This window comes from Hyalella azteca, unplaced genomic scaffold, assembly GCF_000764305.2.
Source record: "Hyalella azteca isolate HAZT.00-mixed unplaced genomic scaffold, Hazt_2.0.2 contig2023, whole genome shotgun sequence".
NCBI classification, from domain to species: Eukaryota; Metazoa; Arthropoda; class Malacostraca; order Amphipoda; family Hyalellidae; genus Hyalella; species Hyalella azteca.
In genome coordinates, this window is record NW_025932311.1 from 60,279 (window position 1) to 83,675 (window position 23,397).

Consider the following 23,397-nt stretch of genomic DNA (forward strand, 5'->3'; position numbering starts at 1 on the left):
CTGACAGTAGAGCTCAGTGGTCAGTGGAGCTTGTACTAACTGGTTTAGTGGAGCTTTTAGCACCAGTTAAATGTGAGATGTATGAAATTATTGTGCAAATTTCTTTCTGCCAACACTAAATACTCATGTGTGATGTGAAATTATTTCAGATTCGCGCTCTAGCTCCTTTAGAGATATTTCGTTCGAGCGAAAGTCGACGGGAGGAAATTTATACGCTAGCGACGACCACTAAATCTGTGACTGTGCCAACCACGCAACATACCACATACTTTACTCGCAGCTCTGGTCTACGAGCTACTACCGAATTACCCAGTGTTGCTAAAGACGACAAGTTAAATCCATTTATTGAGCCAAGACGTAGAAAACAACCGATAACGCAGGCTCCGGCTTACCCTCGCACTGATAAGTGGAGAAGCTCGAGACGAGATTCTGGAATAAACGGTAGAAGTGACGTGGCACCGAGTAACAATGGAGAGAATAGTGAAGACGATAATGAAGCATCTCAAAGGAAAGGGAGAAGTTTCCACGAAACAAACATCGAAGAAGATCTGATCATGTCAGCTTCACTTGAGACTTCGATTAACATCACCAATGTGAACCAATCTGTTGCCGAATTTCCAATCTCCGTTGAAGGAGCTACATTTGGCAATGAATATTCCCGCAAAAGTACCGATGATTTTTCAGCTACGGTTGAAAAATCTCCTTTAGAGCCAAATGTAAACATTAGTCAAATGCTCTTGTCCAATAATCATCACTTGGAAATTACCACGGCAAGTAACGGATCTCCGAAAATGTCCGACACGCACTCGAAGAAAGCGAAAAGATCTGCACTGAATGAAAGTGGCGACACGCGCCGTATTTCGCTCACGCAAACTAGCGAGCGAGATTTCGGAGCAAGAATTTCTGAAGGTATTCCGGTCAACTTGATCGATTCTTCTCCTCGCTTGCATAATCATTTGGTAAGTCGGTACATATTTTAGGGAGTTATTATTTTTACTTGCAATCAAATGTTCAGAGACGTATAATTACAAAGTTTATAAAGTTTGGTCACATTTAACATATTATAGTTACGAAGGTATCGGGCAACACGATGATAACATCACTTAATCTATAGAGGCTTACGGCATTAGGCTACGAATGTTAAGGGAATAGGAATGTCAACCAGTGAATGTTAACAGAGTCGCACGCAACAAATGCGTGACGTGGAAGCGTTTTCTGCGTCAACGCTGCAACTCAACGAAGTCTGGGTCGTCATCAAAGTGCTGGACGAGAACGACAACCCGCCTCGCTTCAACAACGATGGTCGGCCGCTTGTGGGAGCCGTGCTCTCCGACGCAATTTTCGGACACGAGATATTCACCATCGAGGTAATCTGTCCCACAAAGAATATTAACAAATTACGGAAAAATTTGATGATATGAAATACTTTTATCTTATTTACTTTTATAATTGAAGTACTTATATTTTATTTACGCAAGGCGACGGACCCTGATGCCGGGCCACACGGAGCTGTGCGGTTCACGATGCTGCAGAGCGGACCGGCCGACCTCGCGCGGCACAAGTTCGCCGTAGACTCCCTCACTGGCCGCGTGAGTCTCAACTGTGGTCCTTGTTAAACTTCTTTGCGCGATTTTTTAAGTAATTCTTCTTTTAATTTGCGCATTAAATTTTCCATCTTATCACATAGGAATCGAACTGAAATTTCTTCCTTTCCAAATCAAATTTTAAAGTTATATCTCAAACAATGAAATGATATCTTTCTTAATCAAATAACACACCAATTTTTCCTTCATTTCTCCAACATATTTCTCCATCAAATTATATTTTATTACAATGCCATTATTTGATTTTCATTTTTCTCTGGATTTTGATTATCAATTCCAATCACCGCGCGTTTGTTTAACGCATCAACAATGCCACTTTAATCTCCTGCACTCAAAGAAATGAGAGAAACTTTGTCCAAATAGTGAAGCATTTTTTCTTTCTGTGTTGGTCATCTGGACCTAGTTTGAGTCGGCAAAAAAGCATATCAGTGTTACGAGCAGAAACTATGTCTCTATTTGGACACGTTTATTTTTCTGCGTGTGCAGGTGACGGTGGTTGGCGACCTGAGGGCGGACGAGGGCCGCATGTTCGGGTTTGACGTCCGCGCCACCGACAACGCGGGGCAGCCGGACGGCCTCAGCGCCGTCACTAATGTTTTCGTAAGTATAATTCTTCGTAATTTTCGTAAGTATAATTCTTCGTAATTTTTTTCAGTTAATACAGAGTTTCAACAAATTTGGATATATATTTATATATAGATAAATAGTACATTTTTGTTTCAGAAAAGCAAGGCCAACTCAATCCGTTATTAAATAAAATTATCGAAGTTGATCAAGTAAAAATATGTGGCGATATCCACTTTCTAATAATTTGCAAGTTTAATTTCCTACCAACATTCTTATTCGATCAGCTGTGAATAGCCCGATTAAATTTAATTTCAAGTGTCAGATTCACCTCGCAAACGTCTCAAAAAAAGCTAACGTTCACTACTTCCCTTAAATGTTTCATTGCAGGATGTTGAGCAATGCAACAGGTCTAGACGTGAGGGTACAGCGCATAGCTCCCCATCACGACTCGTGGCCACTGAAGTTGCAGGCATCATCACAGAATATTCCTTCAAAGTTAGTCTAATTATTATCTTTCCAGTGAAATGAATAAATCTTTTCATAATGCGATTCAGATGAAGTCACAAATTAAGAGTCGTTTAGGGCTTAAAATATCGTTGGAGTACAAGATTTGCTCGTAAACTGTTTACAAATAATTGGATGTAACAAATCAATTGAATTATGTGTCCAATATTCTCAAATTCTTTTTGAATCACAATATATACCGTGTTCCACTGTACCTCGAAACTTCCACGAGGTATATGGTATATGTCCTCGAAACTTCCATGCAGGAAGGCAAAGATGATCTCAAGGGTAATTACAAATTGTTATCACCATCGGTAACTATGATCTTTCGTGACTACAACCACTTGTTATTCAGGACATTGCCATAAACAATTGAATGACAAGAAATCGTCAGATATTCCGACATAAAATCTATAATGCATATTTATTCTGCAGGACACATTAATTTCAAGCCACTAAATTATCCAAAACCACCAACTCGAATAAGTTTTCTCGCCCTAACAATTAATGAGACAAAGCTTCGTGATGCAGCTACAAGGTACATGTGTTTCAACATTAATCACAAACTTGATACGTTAATTGCAATACGTACGGTACTAGATTCACCGAGGCATTGATATGTCCTTTTACCGAGCATAAGTAGGTCTTGATGAACTACAAAAAGCCAAAAGTGCATAGCAATTTGTACAAAGTTTCGCTCATTTCTCTGATTGTAATAATAATTCCTATATCGTATCTCAATGTTCAGCACGGACTTGTACGTATACGGAGTGTCGACGACAAGCCAGGAGGTGGTGGCCGCAGCACTGCTGAAGGAGGCGCTGAGTTCCAACATGCACGCCATCGTACCTCGGGGCCTCAGCGTCAAGGGTCTCAGGACCCCGCAGGTCAACAGGGAGAGCGCCTTACTACAGGTTCGCCATAAGATTTGTCGGTTTATTCGGAGTTAAGCATTTGTAAGGTTATAACATTTTACTAATGCTCGAAAAAAAGCGTGCCGTGGTCCTTTAGTATAATATTTTACCTAATGCAAGAAGAAAAACTCATTCCACAGGCTTGTGTTCTAATATATTAACTTATACAAAAACACATACCGAAATCTTATGCTATAATATTTTAACTGAAGAAGGAAAATAACTCGTGTCGTAGGCATTTCGGGTTGGGTGCGTCGAATGCATTTGGGATTATTATGTATTCGCCAGAGGTGGAAATGTTTTTTCTTTTGAGATTTAGAAATTTGAAGTTGATTTGGCAAAGAGGGCATTTGGAAACTTTATGGTATTTCGCCATAAAGTTACTAAAAATTGCTGTTTCAAGGTCACTAGAGATGGTCTTTTTAAATTCCGAAGGCAAACTATTCAGAAGCTGCGCATTCACGGCAACTGACATTTTACTTCTCATTTCGTCAAGCTTTGCAATGCATTGAGAAATCAGTGTAATTGGTAAATTTACAAGAATAATGTTGAGCAAATGAAAATTTACGTACACCAACCGATGAAGATTATTTTTTTCTTGATACAAATTTATGCCCGTAATATTTCAAAATATTTATTATATATTATATTTACAAAAATATTGTCGATAATCGGTCAAAAGGCGAACAGGATTGGTATCATTACCGGAAATGGGTTATAAATCCCAACAAAATAGCGTCCGGTTATGTACTCTGTAACTAGTTCGTGCTTGAAAACCGGACGCAAAAATAAATGAACTACTCTGCCGGACATTCTAAAAACGTTATGTTAATGTTAGAGTTAGGGTTATGTGTATATAAAACGCTTCTTTGCGTTTCTAGTCCCCTTCCTACAGGGGCTAGGTCCAGCCAAGTTAAATTCTTTTTACACTTTTACAAAGGTCATTTGGTAAAAATAATCATTGCCCGGATAAGTGAAAATATATCTATATTTATATACATTTAAAATAATAATACAAACTAGATTATTTTTATGATGGATTATAGAAGAAACGATATTTGTTCGTATTTCCAGACTCCTGAGCTGGCCATTCTTATAAGCGTGGCGCTGGTGCTGCTTATCACCGTCACGGCGCTAGTGTGTCTGTGTCACAAACAACGCAAGCGGTGAGCCTCTGGAATTCTTAAAACTATTTATTTGAATGGAACTATGTGTGTTATTAGTGGGACGTTTAATTAAATGCATGAAGTGGTGGCATTGTTATTCTGACGTGAAGAATTCAGACATAAACAGATTAGGGTATTGTAATTCTTGGTAATCAGCAGTGTTGTATCTTTAAGATTAGAAAGCTTTTTTTCTTCAACTTTGCATATTTGAATCACTTGATAACATTGATAGCACGGGCGCAATTGTTCTAGTCATTTTATATTTAAAGTCAGCATCGTTCATTTCGACTCCTTTGGGACCAATTTCATTCAGCCTTAAGAGCAGCGGCTGCTTGGAAAGTGGAATCTGATTTCAATTTTATATCTTTGTCGGGATTAGTTCCTCATGAGCGGATTTGCCAACTTGTGAAGTCAAAGGTATATTCAGGGTGGCCGAGTGGTAAAGATCATCAAGATTGGAGCAGCGAATTAGAGATTCGCAACCCGCGATAAGTTGCAAAAATTCTGGTCGAAATTGACAAAAGAGACCGAATATTCAAGAATCGGCGAAAAGCCGACATGGCCTTATCTAAGCTGAGACCACTATATTGTATCATCAAATATTCCATATCGATAACACTATAATAGAATAACATTATTAATAATATTATGTGTCTTCACTTAAGGCGTCGTAAGACTCGTCCCTCTCCCTTCACGGGGGGTTTGTCAGGCGCCGCTGGAGGGGGCATGTCAGTTTTGCCCCTGTCGTTCCCGGTGGGACCTTTACCCTACGCGCACATGAGCGACCGAAGTTCCGCCAGCTCCGAAGACTTGACAAAAGCTGCTTTCCGACGACCACTGCCGGACCGTCTGTCTAAACTGCGGCAGTTTGATGACCACGCGCATTTCGGCGAGTTTCATCTACGCAAGAACCGAAGTTACATGGTCGGCAGGAAGAAGTCTATTCACGACAGCCGAAGGAGGCGTTCAAAAGACGGTGATCTCTGCGAACGAATTCACTCGCACACCGCTGAGGTCAGTTGATTGTTTCAACTTTGCCCTCAATAGTTTTTGAAATTGAATATCAAACATTCACATTATTATACGCAATGTTGTTCTTGTTTAGGGAAGTCGCTAGTATGACAAATTTGTGATTGAAATTCTCTCTCAACTAATAAAAGAATTATCGTTTACTTCACATGCTTCAGATTTTTGACCTTCGTCGAAACTTACTTAAGTTCTTGTTTCTTCACTGATGCCTTATGCGCCTAATGCGCAATTTTACTTTTTTATTTACTGGAATAAAATACAATGAGGCATATCAAACCAAAATATAATTCTACCGAAACGTTACTGCCTTAATAAGCAGATAACTATCATTTATCGCTATCATTTTTTCCGGCTTAACGACAGTTTACATGTCATGATATCCACCGGAATTTACATTGGAGCTTCAGTTTGAAAATAAGTAGAGTAATGCTCTTTAATATGAATTCTTTGAAGATAGAAAATCTTCTAATTGTAAACTTTATAATGTAATGATTGTTTTTTTCTTTCAAGCTTCAAGGAATGCAGGTAAGTTGTCAATACTAGATGAAAATTAATTCTCATTAATATGCATCATATTCTTATGAATTGCTAATCAGTACTACCTACGCGGTTACAGTCTGCGACAGGAATGGATTATCTTCATTATCAATTTAATTAGGGTTTCTCGTTCTAATTAGGATTTTCTTTTGCTTATTTATCCTATAGTCCTTTCATCCTTTCGTGGTCAAAGGAAGGAATTGTCATGATATTCTCAATGCCCTTAGTTATTTTTTGAATATACCTGGGCAATAAATTAAAGACCCATACGTAGAAAAGCTGACATTTTCAAAGTTATCTTCCCGACGCAAAGATAACTCGCACAACGAGATCTTCCAGCACAATGATATCTAACAAGAAAAGATCTTCCCGACACGAAGATCTTCCTTATAAAAAAAAGTTTCCCGGCGCAAAGATATCCCGTACATAAAAGATCTCCCGTACATGAAAGATCTCTCCTACACAAATTTCTCCCCTACATAAAAGATCTCCCCTACACAAATTTCTCCCGTACAAAATCGTCTTCTCGACACGAAGATCTCCCTTACAAAAAAATATGTTTCTTTCCCGGCGCAAAGATATCCCGTACATAAAAGATCTCCCCTACACAAAGATCTTCCTGACACAAAGATACCTCGCCCAGAAAGATCTACCCGATAAAAATAAAATATAAAAATCTAAACTTTCTACTTATTTATCTGACACTTACTGCCAGGAACGATTTCTAAGCATTCTTGATTTATTTTGTCGCTCCAGTGCTGCGCGACGTTCAGTAGCAGCGGCGCGAACTCAGACGAAGACGGGCTGCCTGTCCGGCGCAGGAAGTCGCCGCGACGGAACTTTGCCTCATCCGGCAACTCGGATTGTAATGACGGGGCCTTCGATAGCCCGGAATTCCGGAGAAGTAGACAGTCGCGTAATATCAGACGACACTGTTGCGCTGACAGGTGAATATTCACTTTTAATGCACTATTGTGTCTTATTAACGACGTTATTGTGAAATAATATTGACTTGAACTTAACGTACTCGATAGCGATTGCCAATTTAATTTTAAAGTAAGTGAAAAATTTCTGCGGTGGCGACTGGGGTGACATCACCAATTGTAGATAAAATGTCAATGTTCCACGTCATTCAGACTGGAGTATATTTTTGTTTTATATATGTGTTTAGTTAATTTTTGAACTATTCATTCTATTTACCAACTATTCTTACTGTGGAAAACTTTTCATTACCATTTGTATATTTTTTTAAATGCCTTATCTCAACAGTTGCCCAAGTCATAACTGCTGCCGTAATCTCGCTGCTGTGGATTGCAGCACCACAACCACAGCCACAACCGTCACCTCACCACAACATCTACGCCACTTCCGCAACAATTCACCGGACTCCCTTGAGCGCAACCCTCACAGCCACCACAATCATCACCACCACCAACATCTCGGTGGTGCAGGAGACCCGCATCACCACCATCATCGCAACCACCACCATTCATCTCTTCACTCACTTTCTCAACACCAAAACCACACAGAAATTCATGGGTCGACACCCGCGCTGCCCACGTACCCATACCCGGGGCCTGTACCGCCACCGGCGCCTCCCATGAAGCCGAGCAAACCAAACGCCTTCAAGAACGAGGGCCCCGTCATCACCATCCCGCGCACGCAGCTGCGTCGACCGCAATGTGAGTAAGACGTAAGGTAGGAGAAGACAAACACAGGAAGTGAGTGTGTGAAGCTAGGGTAGGATTCGTGAGCGGGAAATTTATGTGGGACAATAATCAGGACACGCGGTTGGTGGAACACTGGCAGAGATGATATATTCTGGAGACTTGTAGACTGTAGACTACAGGGACGATAATACGGGTACTGAAATACAGGGAAAAAGTACATGAAAGTTGGAGACAGCATAATTGTCTGTAATACGGTGATTGAGTACCAGCGCTATTAAATTTTGTTCGTAATGTGGAACATCATATTGGACTGTTTCTGGCTCACGGATTGCGCTTCGTGTACTAACTAGACTTGGCTGCCATTACTGCTCGCCAAAAAGATGGTCAATGCTTTGGGGAGCTTCGTGGGTATTCAGATTCAGCGCGATTTCAGAATTACCGACAGATAATTGATATCAGGAAAGTATACAGGGAAGTCTAAATTAAAAACAAAAATAGCTTACAAAATATTGATAACCAATATATAAGCACGAAATAGCTCGTTACTTCGCAAATAGTCAACCAATGATTATGCAATTTTAATATGCTCTTCTAATCGTCAAAACAATCATTTTGAAATCAAAACGAGCGTGCTGTGGTGATTTTTTTCTCCCGATTTTCTATTTTCAGGGAAAATGGCTTATATCTTATTGGAAAAATTGTCGGATTGATCTGCAAACGTGCAATTTGTATTGAATTTTTATGTGTTCTATTTAATTTCCACACTCAATTATTGCAACAGGAAACTGACTCCTAGCTAAGAAATGTTGTAATTTTAACCTTAACAACATACAGATTATATTAATTTAATTTTTTCCGTAAAAAGAATTCCCGATGTTGAAGAACCACAAAATTTTTCAAAATTTTCATGATGGCATGAACTTACGACAATACCGACCAATCTTGAATGAAATTTTGAATACAGTAGTTGATACCTGCTGTTCATTATGAATTTAGTATTTTTTTTGGTAATTAGATCTGGAGGAATGGATGAAGTAATGTAGAGCGACTATTTCTATGGATTGACTATTTAATTGTATGCATTGTTTTATGAAACGTTTCGATTAAATTCCCTGTAGAATATCGAGATAATACGACTTAATTAACTGATGAAATCTATGTTATCATAATTCTATCTGAGAATAAACATATATATATATATACTCTTAGTAAATAAGTAGTGACTATGTTATGAAACTATTTTTGTACTAAGATAGCATTTAAGCAGTAGGTTATTGTGTACTACGCCAAGCCATGGATTGTTAAATTCTAAATAATTCAACTCAAATTTTCCTGATTTTTTTAAACCAACGCAGTATCAGCAGCTCCCGCATCAACAGAAAAAACATACGCCGTCCGTTTCTAACGCACCAAAATATTATTATATTGAGGTACGATATATGCAATACCGCATATTGAAGTTATACAAAATCTTAATATGAACACATGGGGGCAGAAGCACCACCAACATTTTTGATTACATGAGACCACAGAAAAATCCAACTCTACACTCAGAAAATGACTGAATCACGTTGTCCAAGGAGTGACGCACTATCTTACGCACAACAACGGACATTATGTGCTCTTTTGCCAAGCCAGACTGGGTGAGGATGGCGCATACATGGACAAAAACTGCATCGCTATTTGGACAAAGTCTCGCTTATTTCTGTGAGTGAAGCCCACCACAAGTCGCTGTATCATGTCTACCAGTCAACAAAATCATGAGCAGCAGTGGTTAACACAGGAAGCGGTATTACCTTGTATTGTTAACTTGCTTGTATTACATTTCACATCGCAACTTGGGTTTACTAATAATATTGAATAAATAAGTTCCCCTCAAGTCGTATCAGGTGCATAGGTCCATACATGTTAACTAACTTTACCATAAATAGTTACTGGCCCGATAACGGGATAAGTACGTTGTTTATGGCACGGCGCCTAATGAACATCACTCAATTTAGCTTAGCCCTGATTTGTTAACAAATTAATTCAGTTGCAAGTTACACTGTGAATCAACATCGCTAGAATATTTTCCATTAAAAGAAATTAAAAAAGGTCGAATTTGCGCCCGCGAGACATCTTGAATCCCCCAGCCCCCAACATACAAGAAAGGTTCATGTTGGAAACATACCGGACTGAAGAGCTTCACATCGCAGTTATTCATGCAGAAGATGAATAATAACACGCCGAACAAGTAGATATTTTGACGTGCATATAAACGATAAACAACATTCAGATGCTGATGAAGAGGCCGCCAATTCATGTAGCATTAATTAAAATGAATTAATGAATTACTGAAAATAGTAGAAGCGATTTCATGCTCAGATTTAAAGAAATATGAAAGCAAAGTATTTATCGTCCTTTGAGTTGCATTAAATATTTCCGGGAGATTATGATCGCGCATGGACACGCGATCAGTTAACAATAACTGACATAGAAATAGCTTTTGTATTAGTGACGTAATTAAGCTTTCGAATTACGAAGAGAATTTCAGTTTCATTTTAATCAGTGTAATTGGGAAGAGAATATTTTAGCTCTACAATAAATTTCAGAATGAATCGAATTCATCGCAACTAACGAGCTCAGCATTCATCAGAAAATATGGTGGTAAAAAAAATTGCTATATAGGTAGTAATAGAGAGAATGAAGAAGGCATACGTACCGAGAACAAAAATAGTATTTAGTTTCGAAATGAAGTTTATGCAAAGAAGAGGCCACGGAAATTATTTGGTTGACTTGACTACAAATAATACTGCTGCATAGAGAGAATCTTAGAGTCAACTACTCACGAGCTGTTGCATCGCAGGCTTATTCAAGTAATTTATATTGCCAATTTTACGCTAACGATCTGACAGAGAATTTTTTCATCAGATACTTTAATCAGACCGTTAAAAAATAAATTTCAACAATTTTAAATAATGGGGAAATGTCACTGTCGGCAGTGGACGCGTTTGGATAAATATTTTTGAAACGTCAATAATTCATGATTTTCATGAATTACGACATTGTAAATCAAAGACGTAAGCAAATGTTTTTCTTAACACAAAAAAAGGAGTGCTGAATGGTAACTGCTCTACAATTAACAAGCAGCGATAAAAAACACATCGGTAACATTATTGCCAATACATAAGTAATGACAACAGCAACCTGGGAGCCTAATAATAAATAAATCATAGCCAATATATAACAACAATGACGTCTTGGCAATGAGCAGCAACTATGTAAAAAATGTTTTCTGTTAATATAAATTGGTCGCCAACCGTGAGCCGTCACACAATGTGTTCAGAATTGTATGTTATTCATCAATGTATCAAGTTATCAATCAGATACAAGAGGAAATGATGGTTTCAGACAGTCACCGTATTGAAGCTGAATATTCGGAAATAACTCGATCATTTCATAGAGGAAAAGAGTTTAGAACAGGAACTGTGTAAATTATTTCTAATTGGAACATATTATTTCATATTGGAACCCCGTCAAAGTAAATTGACGTGTAAACTTGGCAGTTAACATCAGAAAGTATTGCTAATATTTAATGACTGAAACAACCACTGGCAACCAAGACACGAACTGAAACTTATTAACAAATGGTAACATGAGCGGCTTGCTACTAAGATACTCGGTACACTTTCAGTGGAAAACTCGCCAGCATTAGAAAATCAAAAAGTTATCCTGCAAGTGCCGAAGAAAATCTACTCTTTCAGTCGCGAAGCTTCAGAAAACATTCATGTACGTAATAGGATAAAACTAATACATGAATACGATGAATGTTATAGGAGAGACATGCTTTTCCTATTTTAATATATGAACAAATCAACTCAATAATATTCCCGTACCAACACGCGCAAAAATTCCTTGTGCGACACTCAGAAGTAAGGAAAATCACAGGAATTCAAAACCAATACAGAAAATAAGAAACAATGATTAATGAATATTTATAACAGTATTCACAACAATGATGTGCGCAGATAAGGTTAAAATAAGCTTGAATAAAATATTCATTGCAACTCTCCTTCAAAGTTAAATTAAACAGAAATTATTATGTCACTGAATCCGAGTCCATGTTAATGCAAGAAATTATTCTAAACGCTTTAATGAAGAAAAATTACAAAAAATTGTGTTCTAGAAGCAAACCTACTAGAAGAGATTAAATTCAATCAGTGTTTAATCAATCACCTAGAAATGGTACTAAGTGTGCAAATTATTTGATTATGAAATTAATCCATAATATGAATGGAATGTCTTCAATAAATAATGAATCAGCAATGACTTTGATCACTTTAGGGAATAGAGATAACTTTGCACAGCATCGACAGCTGATTAAACTTCACTAGGTACAAACTAGCACCGCGGCTGGTAACTTAGGCAAACATCCAACATTTGGTGCCAAAATGTGCTGAACTTCCTAAAAGCTTAAGTATCCTAGATGTCCAAGTTCATAAGAAAGAATACTTACAAAAAGAAAAATGGTTATTTTTACAATTAAACACACTAATCACAAAAGAAGACCAACTGGTATATCCTCGCAAAAATAATTACTTAAAAAATACAATGAATAAAACATCGGTATGTGAAAAAAGCCAGTGCACCGCTCAAAAAAAATACCGCACCTCAATAAATGTGTTTCTTCTTGCAATAAACATTAAAGCGAAACACTCGAGCTCAAGTAAAACCATTTAGCTACCGCAGCTTAATTTAAATAAACAAGAGTCTTCACGAATCGGCTGAGAAAATGGATAAAGATGCTGACAATTCTGGCGACATAATTTTTCTAAATTTTTAAGGTCGAATGCGATGCGAGCCTATCAATGAGCAGAGTCGAATCAAATGGGTCAAAAAGATTTCAGAAACACAGATTGGCTTGCCAATTATACAAGTTGTCATAGGAATCGTGGATTAAGAGAGACAACAAATTCCGGTACTGTACTGATCTCGTTGCGATTATTTCTAAGAGTTACAAACGCAATCCAACTTTATCACAAAATAAACCATAAAAGCCATATCTTCAGTCATTGAAGACAGCTAGAGGTGGAGAAAATTGTTGAGTTTAGATGTTATATCCAGGAGAACTTCTTGCATCTGTGCTCGATCAGCTTCTTGTGTGTGTCAACTATGAGAAATGTCTGATTTAATTGATAGCTTCTTCACTCACTTCAATTATTTTTACTCACTTTCTCACTTTTTAGGCGCGCACAAAGCATCGATACATCGAAACAACAGTGACTAGAAATAATAGGAGTTTAACAACCGGTTCCAGAACAGGAAGGGGAATAGTTGCATATATTATTCAAGAGAAATACAGCTAAAGCGGTAAAAATGTTATACTAGCAAAGAGGCATTTTCACGCATACATACCATCGGTTTACGTCGTGTTTGTTTTCATGAGCAAAATAGGCGATAGGTTGAACAGAAATCGCTGGTATATCCCATCATATAAGACATTATTTATTACTTGCGCAAGAGGAATTTGAATCATCGTGGAATTCTGCTGAAAGTTCATGAAAAACTCAGAACTGCAGTTTGAGTGCGGCGACGAATGTGGCGTACAAGACAAGCGATTCTACAAATGAAATAGTACCTAATCCTATTTGTTTATATTTATGTGCGTCATTTAGTGTTCATATATAACGAGAGCTTGCACTTAAATTATTTATTAAACTTTGGGAGATAGCCTGGGAAGCTCCAGTTGATTAATTAAGAACTAGATGAGGGAGAATCCATGTAGATAATATCCTGGAGGTCGCTTCTACAACTGAAGTCGTTTCAACAACACCAACGTAAGCAGCAACGACATAACACGGCATAATGAAGTCTTCATGAAAGCTCACAAGTAGAGAAAGACAGCAAGCAACATGGTGCGTGCCACGATTCTAGCGCCACCTACTGGCGGTACACGAAGACATCAAAGTGACTAAGAAGAGCGGCAAACAAACCTTTCATGCAACCGTTCTCCTATTTTCGTTAGTGGCAATAACAGGAATTTTTTCCAATTCGCTTCATACAGTTTGTAGAGAAGTATAACTAAGATCCCAATCAAATTTCCTAATAATTTATCATACATGCCAGGTACAATAACTTCAAAAAGTGCGAAAACGCTAACGATCGTTTTGCATTAGCCACTATAAGGTCACTACAGAGACGACAGCGACAAGACTAAAGAGAATCAGGCACTAGAGAGCAACTTTGGTGCAGTTCCTGATGAGGGCAAATGAATGGCCGGAGCCTGCAGCCAGCAGCAGCACTTTGCCATTCACGGGCACGCGTCGGGGCATGGTTACGTTGGCAGTTGTGCCCAGACCGCAGTTGCCGTGCTCGTTCCAGCCCCAGGAATAGATACCGGCAAGCCTTGAGTTTGCTTGGTATGGCGTCGGCTCGTCTTGTTTTCTTGGCGACTGACTGGGCTCTAAATGCGGCCCGTCATCGAGAGGAAGGTCACTTGTGGATTGTAAGGCCGCTGTGGACACGGTGCATGGTAAGGCTTCGCTGGATTGTCTAACTCCACTGCCATCACTTACTCTAGGCTGGATCTGACTAAGATTCATAGAGGGAGGTTGCAGTGATAACGCTCTTGGGGTGTCGATGGGGGACAATGTACAGGGTTCATCGAAGGCCTCAGGTTTAAGGCTCTTGACGCTGGACAGAGACAACTGACAGGCGTGTTGCGTCATCACGACGTCACTCGGAGGGGAGTTCGAGACACCAAGTTCGGCGCGGCTGAAGCTCTCCTTCAGTGCCGAGCTACTGTTGCTGGCTGTAGACACAGAGTCGCTATCAGTGGCGACAGTTTCCAAAGATGCTGAGTTGATGGGAGACGCAGGACTCAGAGATGAAGAAAAGATGGACGAACCTGGAGGTGTCTGCCTAGAAAAGTTGTCGAGGCCTCCTCCGTTGTCTATTCTAGGCAAGGTGTCATGTTTGCGTTTATCGTTGAGGCTCTGAAGCAGGAGGAAATTAGGGGATGTTTTTGTGGGCAGGGATTGTCTCCTCAAGAGCTGCTTGCTGCCGCGATGTGGTGCATTGGGAGGCGCGGAGAGAAGCAGGGCTAACGTGTGCTCCGACCCACACACTAGCTGGTCTACTTCATAATTTTTGTTGACAGTCAACAAACTAGGAATAAATCTGAAAAAAAAAGATTAAGCTATCAATAATGCATCTATAGTGAAGGTCGATCTTACTTTAGATAATTTAGTGCCCAGTCAACCAACTGTGAATTCATAAACAACCTACCAATCAGCTTTAGGGGTAACAGGCTATACTGGGTCAAACTTGGGCCTGTTTAGTCAGTTCAGTTATTGTTATACCGACCTATTTTCATGGCTAAAATAATAGTTAAGGCATTGTTTATGCCTACGGAACATAGCGAAGCAGACTTCTGCTAGAAGCATTGTTTTAGTATTATCTGAATAATCCGTGCTTCGTTGGCTCAATTAGCAAGATCACATACCTACAGGAAAAGATCTTTAAGCAAAAGTCATCGTAAAAAATAAATTCAAATTCACACATATGCAATATATGCAAAGTGCAACTTTTATCCTCATCGCTACATCTAAATACGTAACTATTAATAGGAGAAAGTTTCAAAATCTGAGTTGCAGTCAAGGAATGAGTTGCAGTCAAGGAATGAGTTGCAGTCAAGGAATGAGTTGCAGTCAAAGAATGAGTTGCAGTCAAAGAATGAGTAACATCAAGTTTCTGTTGAAAAATTGCACGGGATCGTCAGGGGGCACGTGAAGAACATCAAGTTTCTGTTGAAAAATTGCACGGGATCGTCAGGGGACACGTGAAGAACATCAAGTTTCTGTTGAAAATTTGCACGGGATCGTCAGGGGACACGTGAAGAACATCAAGTTTCTGTTGAAAAATTAGAGTGAATGTGATAAACATCAAATCAATATTAAGAAAATTCTTCTACATCGTCAATATGCACAAATATAATTCTCATTTGATAAATTCGATGGGATTACAAGATAAAAACGTCAAATTGCTCTAGAAAACTTTGCCTGATTTTTTCGAGTTCCGGATGCCTTATCAGAAAATGAATTTCATTAATCTAAATTTATATGTACATTTGTTTGCATTATATAGCAAAATAAAAAATGTATATATCTGCAGACGCACTTATCGATAGTATATATGTGCGCATTGATCATTCAACTTCTGGATCATTCAACTATAAAAAATTATAATACAATTAGATTAGTCAGAGGCGAATAGATTGTCTGGTAACTTTATGGACACAATTGAAAATATATGTACAAAAATTACACAAAACAAATTAAAAACATTAGTAGCCAATATATAGATCGTAATCGTAAAACAGAATTCAATAATTTGTTAAAGCCTATTAATAGATAAAAATCTAATTACAATAAAACAGAATTCAGTAATTTGTAAAAGCTTATTAATAGACAGAAATCTAACCACAATAAAACGTAATTCAATAGTTTATAAAAGCGAAAATATAGTTTGTGATGAATGAGTTCATGGAGGAGAAGGGGGGATGCAAACCTAGGGTCATGGGCTAGTTGCCCCCACTTGTTATCCCCCCAGGCGAGTAGGATGCCTTCGGTAGTGATGGCGTAGGTCATGTTCTGGCCACACCGCACTGAACGAACCTGAAATATCACAAACAATTGCTTTGGATGTACAGAAGCTAATTTATAAATAAATCTGTTTAAATGAAATATCACAAATAATTGCTTTGGAAGTACAGAAGCTAATTTTATAAATAAATCTGTTAAAATGAAATATCACAAACAATTGCTTTGGAAGTACAGAAGCTAATTTTACAAATAAATCTGTCAAAATCAGTAATAAATCATAAAAAACAGTCAAGAGAAATAATTTTAGCTTAATGAATACAGAAGTATCACACTGGACTGAACGATACTGAAATGTCACAAACAATTGCTTTGGAAGTACAGAAGCAAATTTTATAAATAAATCTGTTAAAATCGGTAATAAATCATAAAAAAACATTAACCAAGAGAAATTATTTCAGCTTAATGAATACCTACTACAGAAGAAGTACGTCGTAAGTTTATGTCCCTTACAAATGCACTAAAATTACATTAGTGTATTTTTATAAGAAATTAATTGAAATTAGTAATACCATAAATCAAATAAAATCAGTTATCAAGATGAAGAATATTAGCTTAATGAGCACTTAAGTACCGTACCCATAAAACAATGACCCAACCAGATATATAAAAACAATTGCATTGTAAAAACCAACTTAATTTTGTGATCAATTCAGTTTAAATCAGTGAACAAGATGAAGAATATCAGCTTAATGAACGCCACACTGACTGGACCTGAAATAGGTCCAGACCTATATTATAATAATAATATTGGCCAATATAATAATAATTTTGACAAACAGAAAGCAAATTCAAGAGGAAAGCAATAAAAAATAACAAAAAGGGAATAGCATATTAGCCTGACAAGCTTTAAAATACAAAACTTCCACTAGGGTGCAGAACAGAATATAAGATAGTAGAATATTGGTCTGAAAAACACTAAAATATAAAATATCCACTAGTGTGATTGAATTTTTCTCTGTAATGGTTACCAAAAATTGTAACATGTATAACTTTTTCTCTTTAATTGTTACTACCAAAAATCGTAACGAGTAGGTACCTCAATACATAATATAAACATAAAGACACACACCTTGGCCTCAAGGGTGGTGAGTAGTCTGGGCACGGCGAGTGTCTTGAGCATGAGGCCATCGTTATTGAGGTGCCCCAACTGGCCTCTGTGGCCCTGTCCCCATGTGTACACCGCACCTGTTCTGAGCATTCAAAATGATCAATATTTATTTGCATATCACAGAATAAAACATGCTTCAATATAAGTTCAATTTTTCAAAATAATCAACATCATGAATAACAAAAAATATTTGCAAATCTGATATAACAAATAACGTTACTCACGTGGAAATTAAGCTAATAATGCTCAACTACTAAGAAGTGCAAAAAAAAAGTTTAAAAGTTAGAGCATTGGCATTGTGATCACTTGGGCCTAAATAGAACTAAATAAGGAACTAAAGTTACAAGAACTAAATGAAAGTAAAGCTAGATACCTTGTAGAAACAACAGTGTGTCTCAGGCCAGCAGCAACACAAGTTACGTTGCTCAGCTCCAGACAGATAGGTAGACTTGAGAAAGGCACCTGGCAGATAATAGACTCAGAAAATTCATTCCTTCATTGACAAATTCAATAGATAACAATTCAGGTATTAAATTGTTGAGAAGTAAATTTTGATTGTCGTGATCATGATTGAATATGAAGAACTTCTGTGACACTCATAGATCTCATTTGCAGGAGGAAATGTCTAGTTTCACTCACCATTTTTTATGCTCAAAGTGTACAAAGGAAAATGTGAATATGCACACTTTTATCCCTAAAACAAAAGTGGATGTTCCTTATTGGAATATTTATGCTAAATCTCAATAGTGGTTGCTGGATAAATTCACATAAATTCATCCCCCCCAATAAAATATGTGAAGGAAGGTATTCTCATTTTTTCCGTCATATAAATAGCAAGTTATTGACAAATAAAATGGCCCATTAGGAATATTGATAAGCTTTAGTTAAACCAAGAGAGAAATTTATCCTAACCTCATCAGGAGGCAGGCCGAGCTGACCATGGGAGTTGCTACCCCACACCCAGACGTGTCCTGAAGCACTGCATGCCACCGAGTGTGCCCAGCCACATGCCACATCCACAATAACTTGGTCCTCCAGACCCCGGCACTCTCGGAACAGTGGCACACATCGACTGGCACTGCCTTCCCCAACCTGTAATGTATTACGGTTTTACTATAATTATCAATGGATCGGATAGTAGATTATTTACCTAAATTTGATAAATTTACTATAACAATCAATGAATCAGATTAATAACAATAATTTGCACAAATAGAGCTTACATGAACTGAAATTTGATGTGCAAGGCTAATTGAAATTGGGAACATTAAATGGTGAAGGTAGAATAAATGGGAGCTGCAATTGGAAAAAAAATTTAAATAAAAACCATGTCAAAAAATGTGGCAACCAATACAGCAATGCAACAAAAGTGAATGTAACAGCATCAAAAAAGGAACTAAAGACATACGTACCTATATCACATCATACATACCGTACCTATATATGAAAATATGGCATGTGACTCAAAAATCAACATAAAGACAATTCATATATTGAAAATATTCTTGTATTACTATTACTCATCAAGAATCATGACAATTTACATTATAGTTACCTGGCCACAGTTGTTCCAGCCAGCCCCAAATAGAGCTCCAGAGTTGGTGAGGATGAGTGTGTGACCTCCTCCACCCACAATGCATGTGATGGCCGACTCGCACAATTGAGCAGGAAGTTCATCCACTCGCTGCGGTTCACATATCTATGCACAAATTGTGAAGTTTTAATGATCTTTATTGGTGCTATGAAAAAAATACATAAAAGGATTCGCTCAATGGTTTTGATTGCATTGCATATAGCAGTAGTAGTAGTAGTAGTAGTAGAATGGTTTACCAAGGTTCTACTGTAAATGTAATTTTAGGGGTGTCCCTTATTACCCTGTTTTGTGGAAATGGCCACCATTTTTTCTTGGAATGAGATATGCAAATTCTGTCAATCGTGTTTTTAAGCCAACACCAATGTGCAACTTTTATATAAGTAAAATTTTTCAATCCAACAAATACGTTTTCTGCTACAGACCTTAGCAGAGGTACTTTTCCAAAATCTCACTTTTTACAATTTTTTTCAGGGTTTTTTTAGAGGTACCGTAAAATGGGGTAACTTAGACCACTTTTTTTTTTACTAGCTAAATTAAATTTGAATTGAAACATGCAAAATACAGGTCTATACTCTAGCTTCACTCACCATAAATTGCTGGCTCCTGCCTCTCATAGTCNGATGTTTCATCATTGCTGGGGCATAGTGTGGTGTTTTGAGAGTGACGTAAACCCTGTCTCTTATACACATCTAGATGTGTATAAGAGACAGGACAATGAGAGGCAGGAGCCAGCAATTTATGGTGAGTGAAGCTAGAGTATAGACCTGTATTTTGCATGTTTCAATTCAAGTTTAATTTAGCTAGTAAAAAAATGGCATCATTTATAAAAATGAAAGTGGTCTAAGTTACCCCATTTTACGGTAACTCACTAGAGGGGCTGAAATTTACTGGGCCATGACACGATTTGCGTTTTGCAAAGCCAACTCTTCAACTGTTGAGTTTCCTTGTTATTTTATTAGCTGACACCTACCGGTGACCGCCGGCAGCTCACCATCAATTTTGGCGTCCTCGGTGTCCGGTTACTGAAGGATATTGGCGTCCACCGTCTATGTAGGTTTGCCTTGGAGTCTTTTGGTTAGAAAAAGGCATCCTCGACCTATGTTGTGCCATGCTTTACAGTCTGGACCACGACATTGGAACCATGGTTAGATTAGGTTTTTTTGCCGATTTTGCCAATTTTTGCCTGATTTTTTTGACGAATTTGAGCCTTGGGGAAAAAAATCAGTTTTCTGATGCCGAACGCCAAAAACGGATTTCAGATTCTTTATCTACACCCCAAAAAACATATATTTAAAAAAATAAAAACACCCTTTTTTGGATGCACTTAATCTAAATTCTAAAGTATTACCAATAAATGATTTAACAATGATTTCTGACAATTCTTTCTGATATTCATGAATGACATGCAATTTCTTAAATTTGAAGATTAAAATAAGCCAGAGCTTAGACTTCTTGCCTTACTTTCTTTGAATGAAATTTGTCAAGGGCCATAGGGCATAAAGACTTGTGAAATTGAATGCAAACACAGATGTTTCTATCTTATTTAAAGGTGGTTTCTACCCTACCCAATGCTCAATTATTGAAGTATGGCAAAATAATACATAAAAATTTTATAACCAAGTAGCCTAGCTAGGCTAAAGCTAAACTGTCACATTTTAGCCAGTAGGTACCTAGCTAGGCTAATCACTAAAAATTACAATGGCAAACCAAACAAATGATCATTTATATCACAAATTTTAGAAGAACTATGCCAAATATTTTAGCTGTGAGGCTATGAAAGAGATTCACAGCAATCAGTCTACCTGGTCTTGAAATAATCTACTTTTAAAATGGCATCCAAACTCCAGTCTTTAAAGTGTTAAATTAAGCTTACCATCTCATTGCAGAAACCGAGCCCCAGCTGTCCATGACTATTAGCTCCCCAGGCATAAAGGCCAAGCATGGTTGGAACCTCATAGGCCAATTTAAGTGAAGAATTTACCAAAAGGAAGAACGCACGTGCCGAAACCCGGCAAATCTCTTCAACTACTACCTACTACGACGCATAACAATACAAATGGGAGAGGTCCGACCTACTTCCAGATTGGTTCCTTCAACTCTATAACCTGCGGAAATGCGGATGACAATAGTCCAATACGACTTGGAATGAGATTGTCGCTTACTACGGCCCTATTAATCAAAGGCTTCAGTAAAACTTGTGTAAATTTACATATATCATTAACAAAAAACAGAACACCATTTTACTTCTCACCGCTTATATAGAGACACTAATGTCTCGAAATTTCAAGTTGACTAAAATTTTGAAAAAAAGAATAGAAGTGTAGAAGTGTCCGCACTGAAAGAAATAGGCCCATGGCCTGTTGCCGATTCTTGTACGTTTCGTGACTTGATTCACATGGGATCCGGCCTTTGGAACTCGATCTTTCCATAACTGACGATTGATCGAGATAGCTGCTGGACCTATTGCCTGGTCGGTAAGGTGCTAGGCATTCCAAGACTGAACGTATGCTCCTGCATTGCTTCGTCTAGTCTGTTCTTGAAGGCGTTCATACTCGAAGCGTCAACGATGCTATCAGGAAGTCTGTTCCACATATCGGTGACTCGAAGCGAGGAGAAATGTTATCGCATGGATGTGTTACAACGCAGTTTTTTTAGTTAGTAGTTGTGGCCTCTGGTGTTAGTTTTTGTTTCAAATTCTAGTAATCCTTCTGGGACCTTGTATAAACCGTGGGAATACTTGTATACTTCAATGAGGTCACCACGCAGACGTCAATAAAGGAGGATTGAAAGATTCATAATTTTCAATCATTCTTCATAAGGCTTGCCTTTCAATCCCGGAATTATCCTTGTTGCACGTCTTTGAACGTTTTCGACTAAATTTTTGTCCTTTTCTAGTTTTGGTGACCACATTGAATTGCCAAAATCCAGATTCGGACGCACAACAGAGACACACAACAGCTTCATCGCTTCAGCATCTATGAACTCGTACAAGCGTCTGGTCAGTCCATCGTGGCGCACAGTGTGACCGGGCGGTCGTGCGACGATGCAAAACAAGTGGCCACAAAACAAAGGGCAGGGTGCCCTAGTGGTTAAAGTTCAGAGTACCAAGATTGGAGCAGAGAGGCGCGGGTTCGATCCCAGCTCTGTGCGCCAGTTTCTGGTCAGAATCGGCAAGGAGGCTGGGCGGTTAAGCAAAGTAGAATTTGAATCAGTGAGTTGTGAGCTCCAAGTATGAACGCGTTCAAGAACAGACTAGATAAAGCTATGGAAAAATATATGTTCAGATTTGAAATGCCTAGCTCCTTATCGAACCCGGTGGTAGTCTAGTAGCTACTTCAAACTATCGCCAGTCATGAAAAGATCCGATCAAATGATACGAGTTTAGATCTATGAACAAGGCACGAAAAGGAAAAGAATCGGCTACAGGCGACATCAGGCCTACATTTCAGCGCCGACATCATTATGTTATGTTATGTTATCACTCTGTCGTTGCAACCAAACCATGTCTTCTCACACTGTAATCTTGCTGTTCATATTATTCTTCCCAAGGTGGATTACATTACACTTTTCAGCATTAAAACACAGCTGCCACTTATCAGCCCCGTCAACCAAAATGTCAAGATCACCCGTCAACAGTACTTTTTGCGACGTATTCCTCACTGTATTATAAACTTTTGTGTCGTCAGCATACATAGAGCACACACTAAACACAGCTTCTGGCAGATCGTTTATAAACGCAACGAATAAAACAGGCCCGAGAACGCTTCCTGGTGGCACGCCGCTGCGCACTGGAGCCCAGTCTGATACGGTCCCATTATTACTGATACGTCGTCGTCTCCCTACTAGAAAGTCTCTGATCCATTTGAGACTCTCAATTCCCAAAGACTTCAATTTACGCAACAGTCGCTCGTGTGGGACACTGTCAAATGCCTTGGCGAATTCGAGGTACACTGCATCTACTGGCCCCCTTTCGTCCAGCATGCGGGCTCCCTTTCGTCCAGCATGCGGGTCCATTCATTCAGAGTTGACAAGAGGTTAGTGTTGCGGAATCTACCGGCAAAA

General features: G+C 38.4%; 2 protein-coding genes across 2 annotated transcripts in view; one reads left to right on the plus strand and one right to left on the minus strand.

Annotated features, from left to right (window-relative positions):
- Positions 1-8,011, plus strand: part of LOC108664682 (cadherin-89D) — a 29,737-nt gene extending 21,726 nt beyond the window's left edge. The window contains exons 19-29 of the mRNA XM_047884916.1: positions 150-959; positions 1,179-1,367; positions 1,479-1,589; positions 2,091-2,245; positions 2,559-2,666; positions 3,424-3,589; positions 4,664-4,755; positions 5,421-5,769; positions 6,295-6,309; positions 7,078-7,268; positions 7,591-8,011. Of these exons, the coding sequence (XP_047740872.1) occupies positions 150-959; positions 1,179-1,367; positions 1,479-1,589; positions 2,091-2,245; positions 2,559-2,666; positions 3,424-3,589; positions 4,664-4,755; positions 5,421-5,769; positions 6,295-6,309; positions 7,078-7,268; positions 7,591-8,011 (2,607 nt within the window). The remainder of the gene's footprint in view (positions 1-149; positions 960-1,178; positions 1,368-1,478; positions 1,590-2,090; positions 2,246-2,558; positions 2,667-3,423; positions 3,590-4,663; positions 4,756-5,420; positions 5,770-6,294; positions 6,310-7,077; positions 7,269-7,590) is intronic.
- Positions 8,012-9,463: 1,452 nt separating this feature from the next.
- Positions 9,464-21,431, minus strand: LOC108664683 (secretion-regulating guanine nucleotide exchange factor). The gene is made up of 8 exons (XM_018151349.2): positions 21,209-21,431; positions 19,297-19,440; positions 18,654-18,833; positions 18,115-18,203; positions 17,703-17,823; positions 16,539-16,645; positions 15,837-15,881; positions 9,464-15,149 (listed from the first exon to the last, which is right to left on the minus strand). Exons 1-8 carry the CDS (start codon positions 21,275-21,277, stop codon positions 14,201-14,203), a joined length of 1,704 nt encoding a protein of 567 aa, XP_018006838.1. The 5' UTR covers positions 21,278-21,431; the 3' UTR covers positions 9,464-14,200.
- Between the last annotated feature and the right edge of the window lie 1,966 nt (positions 21,432-23,397).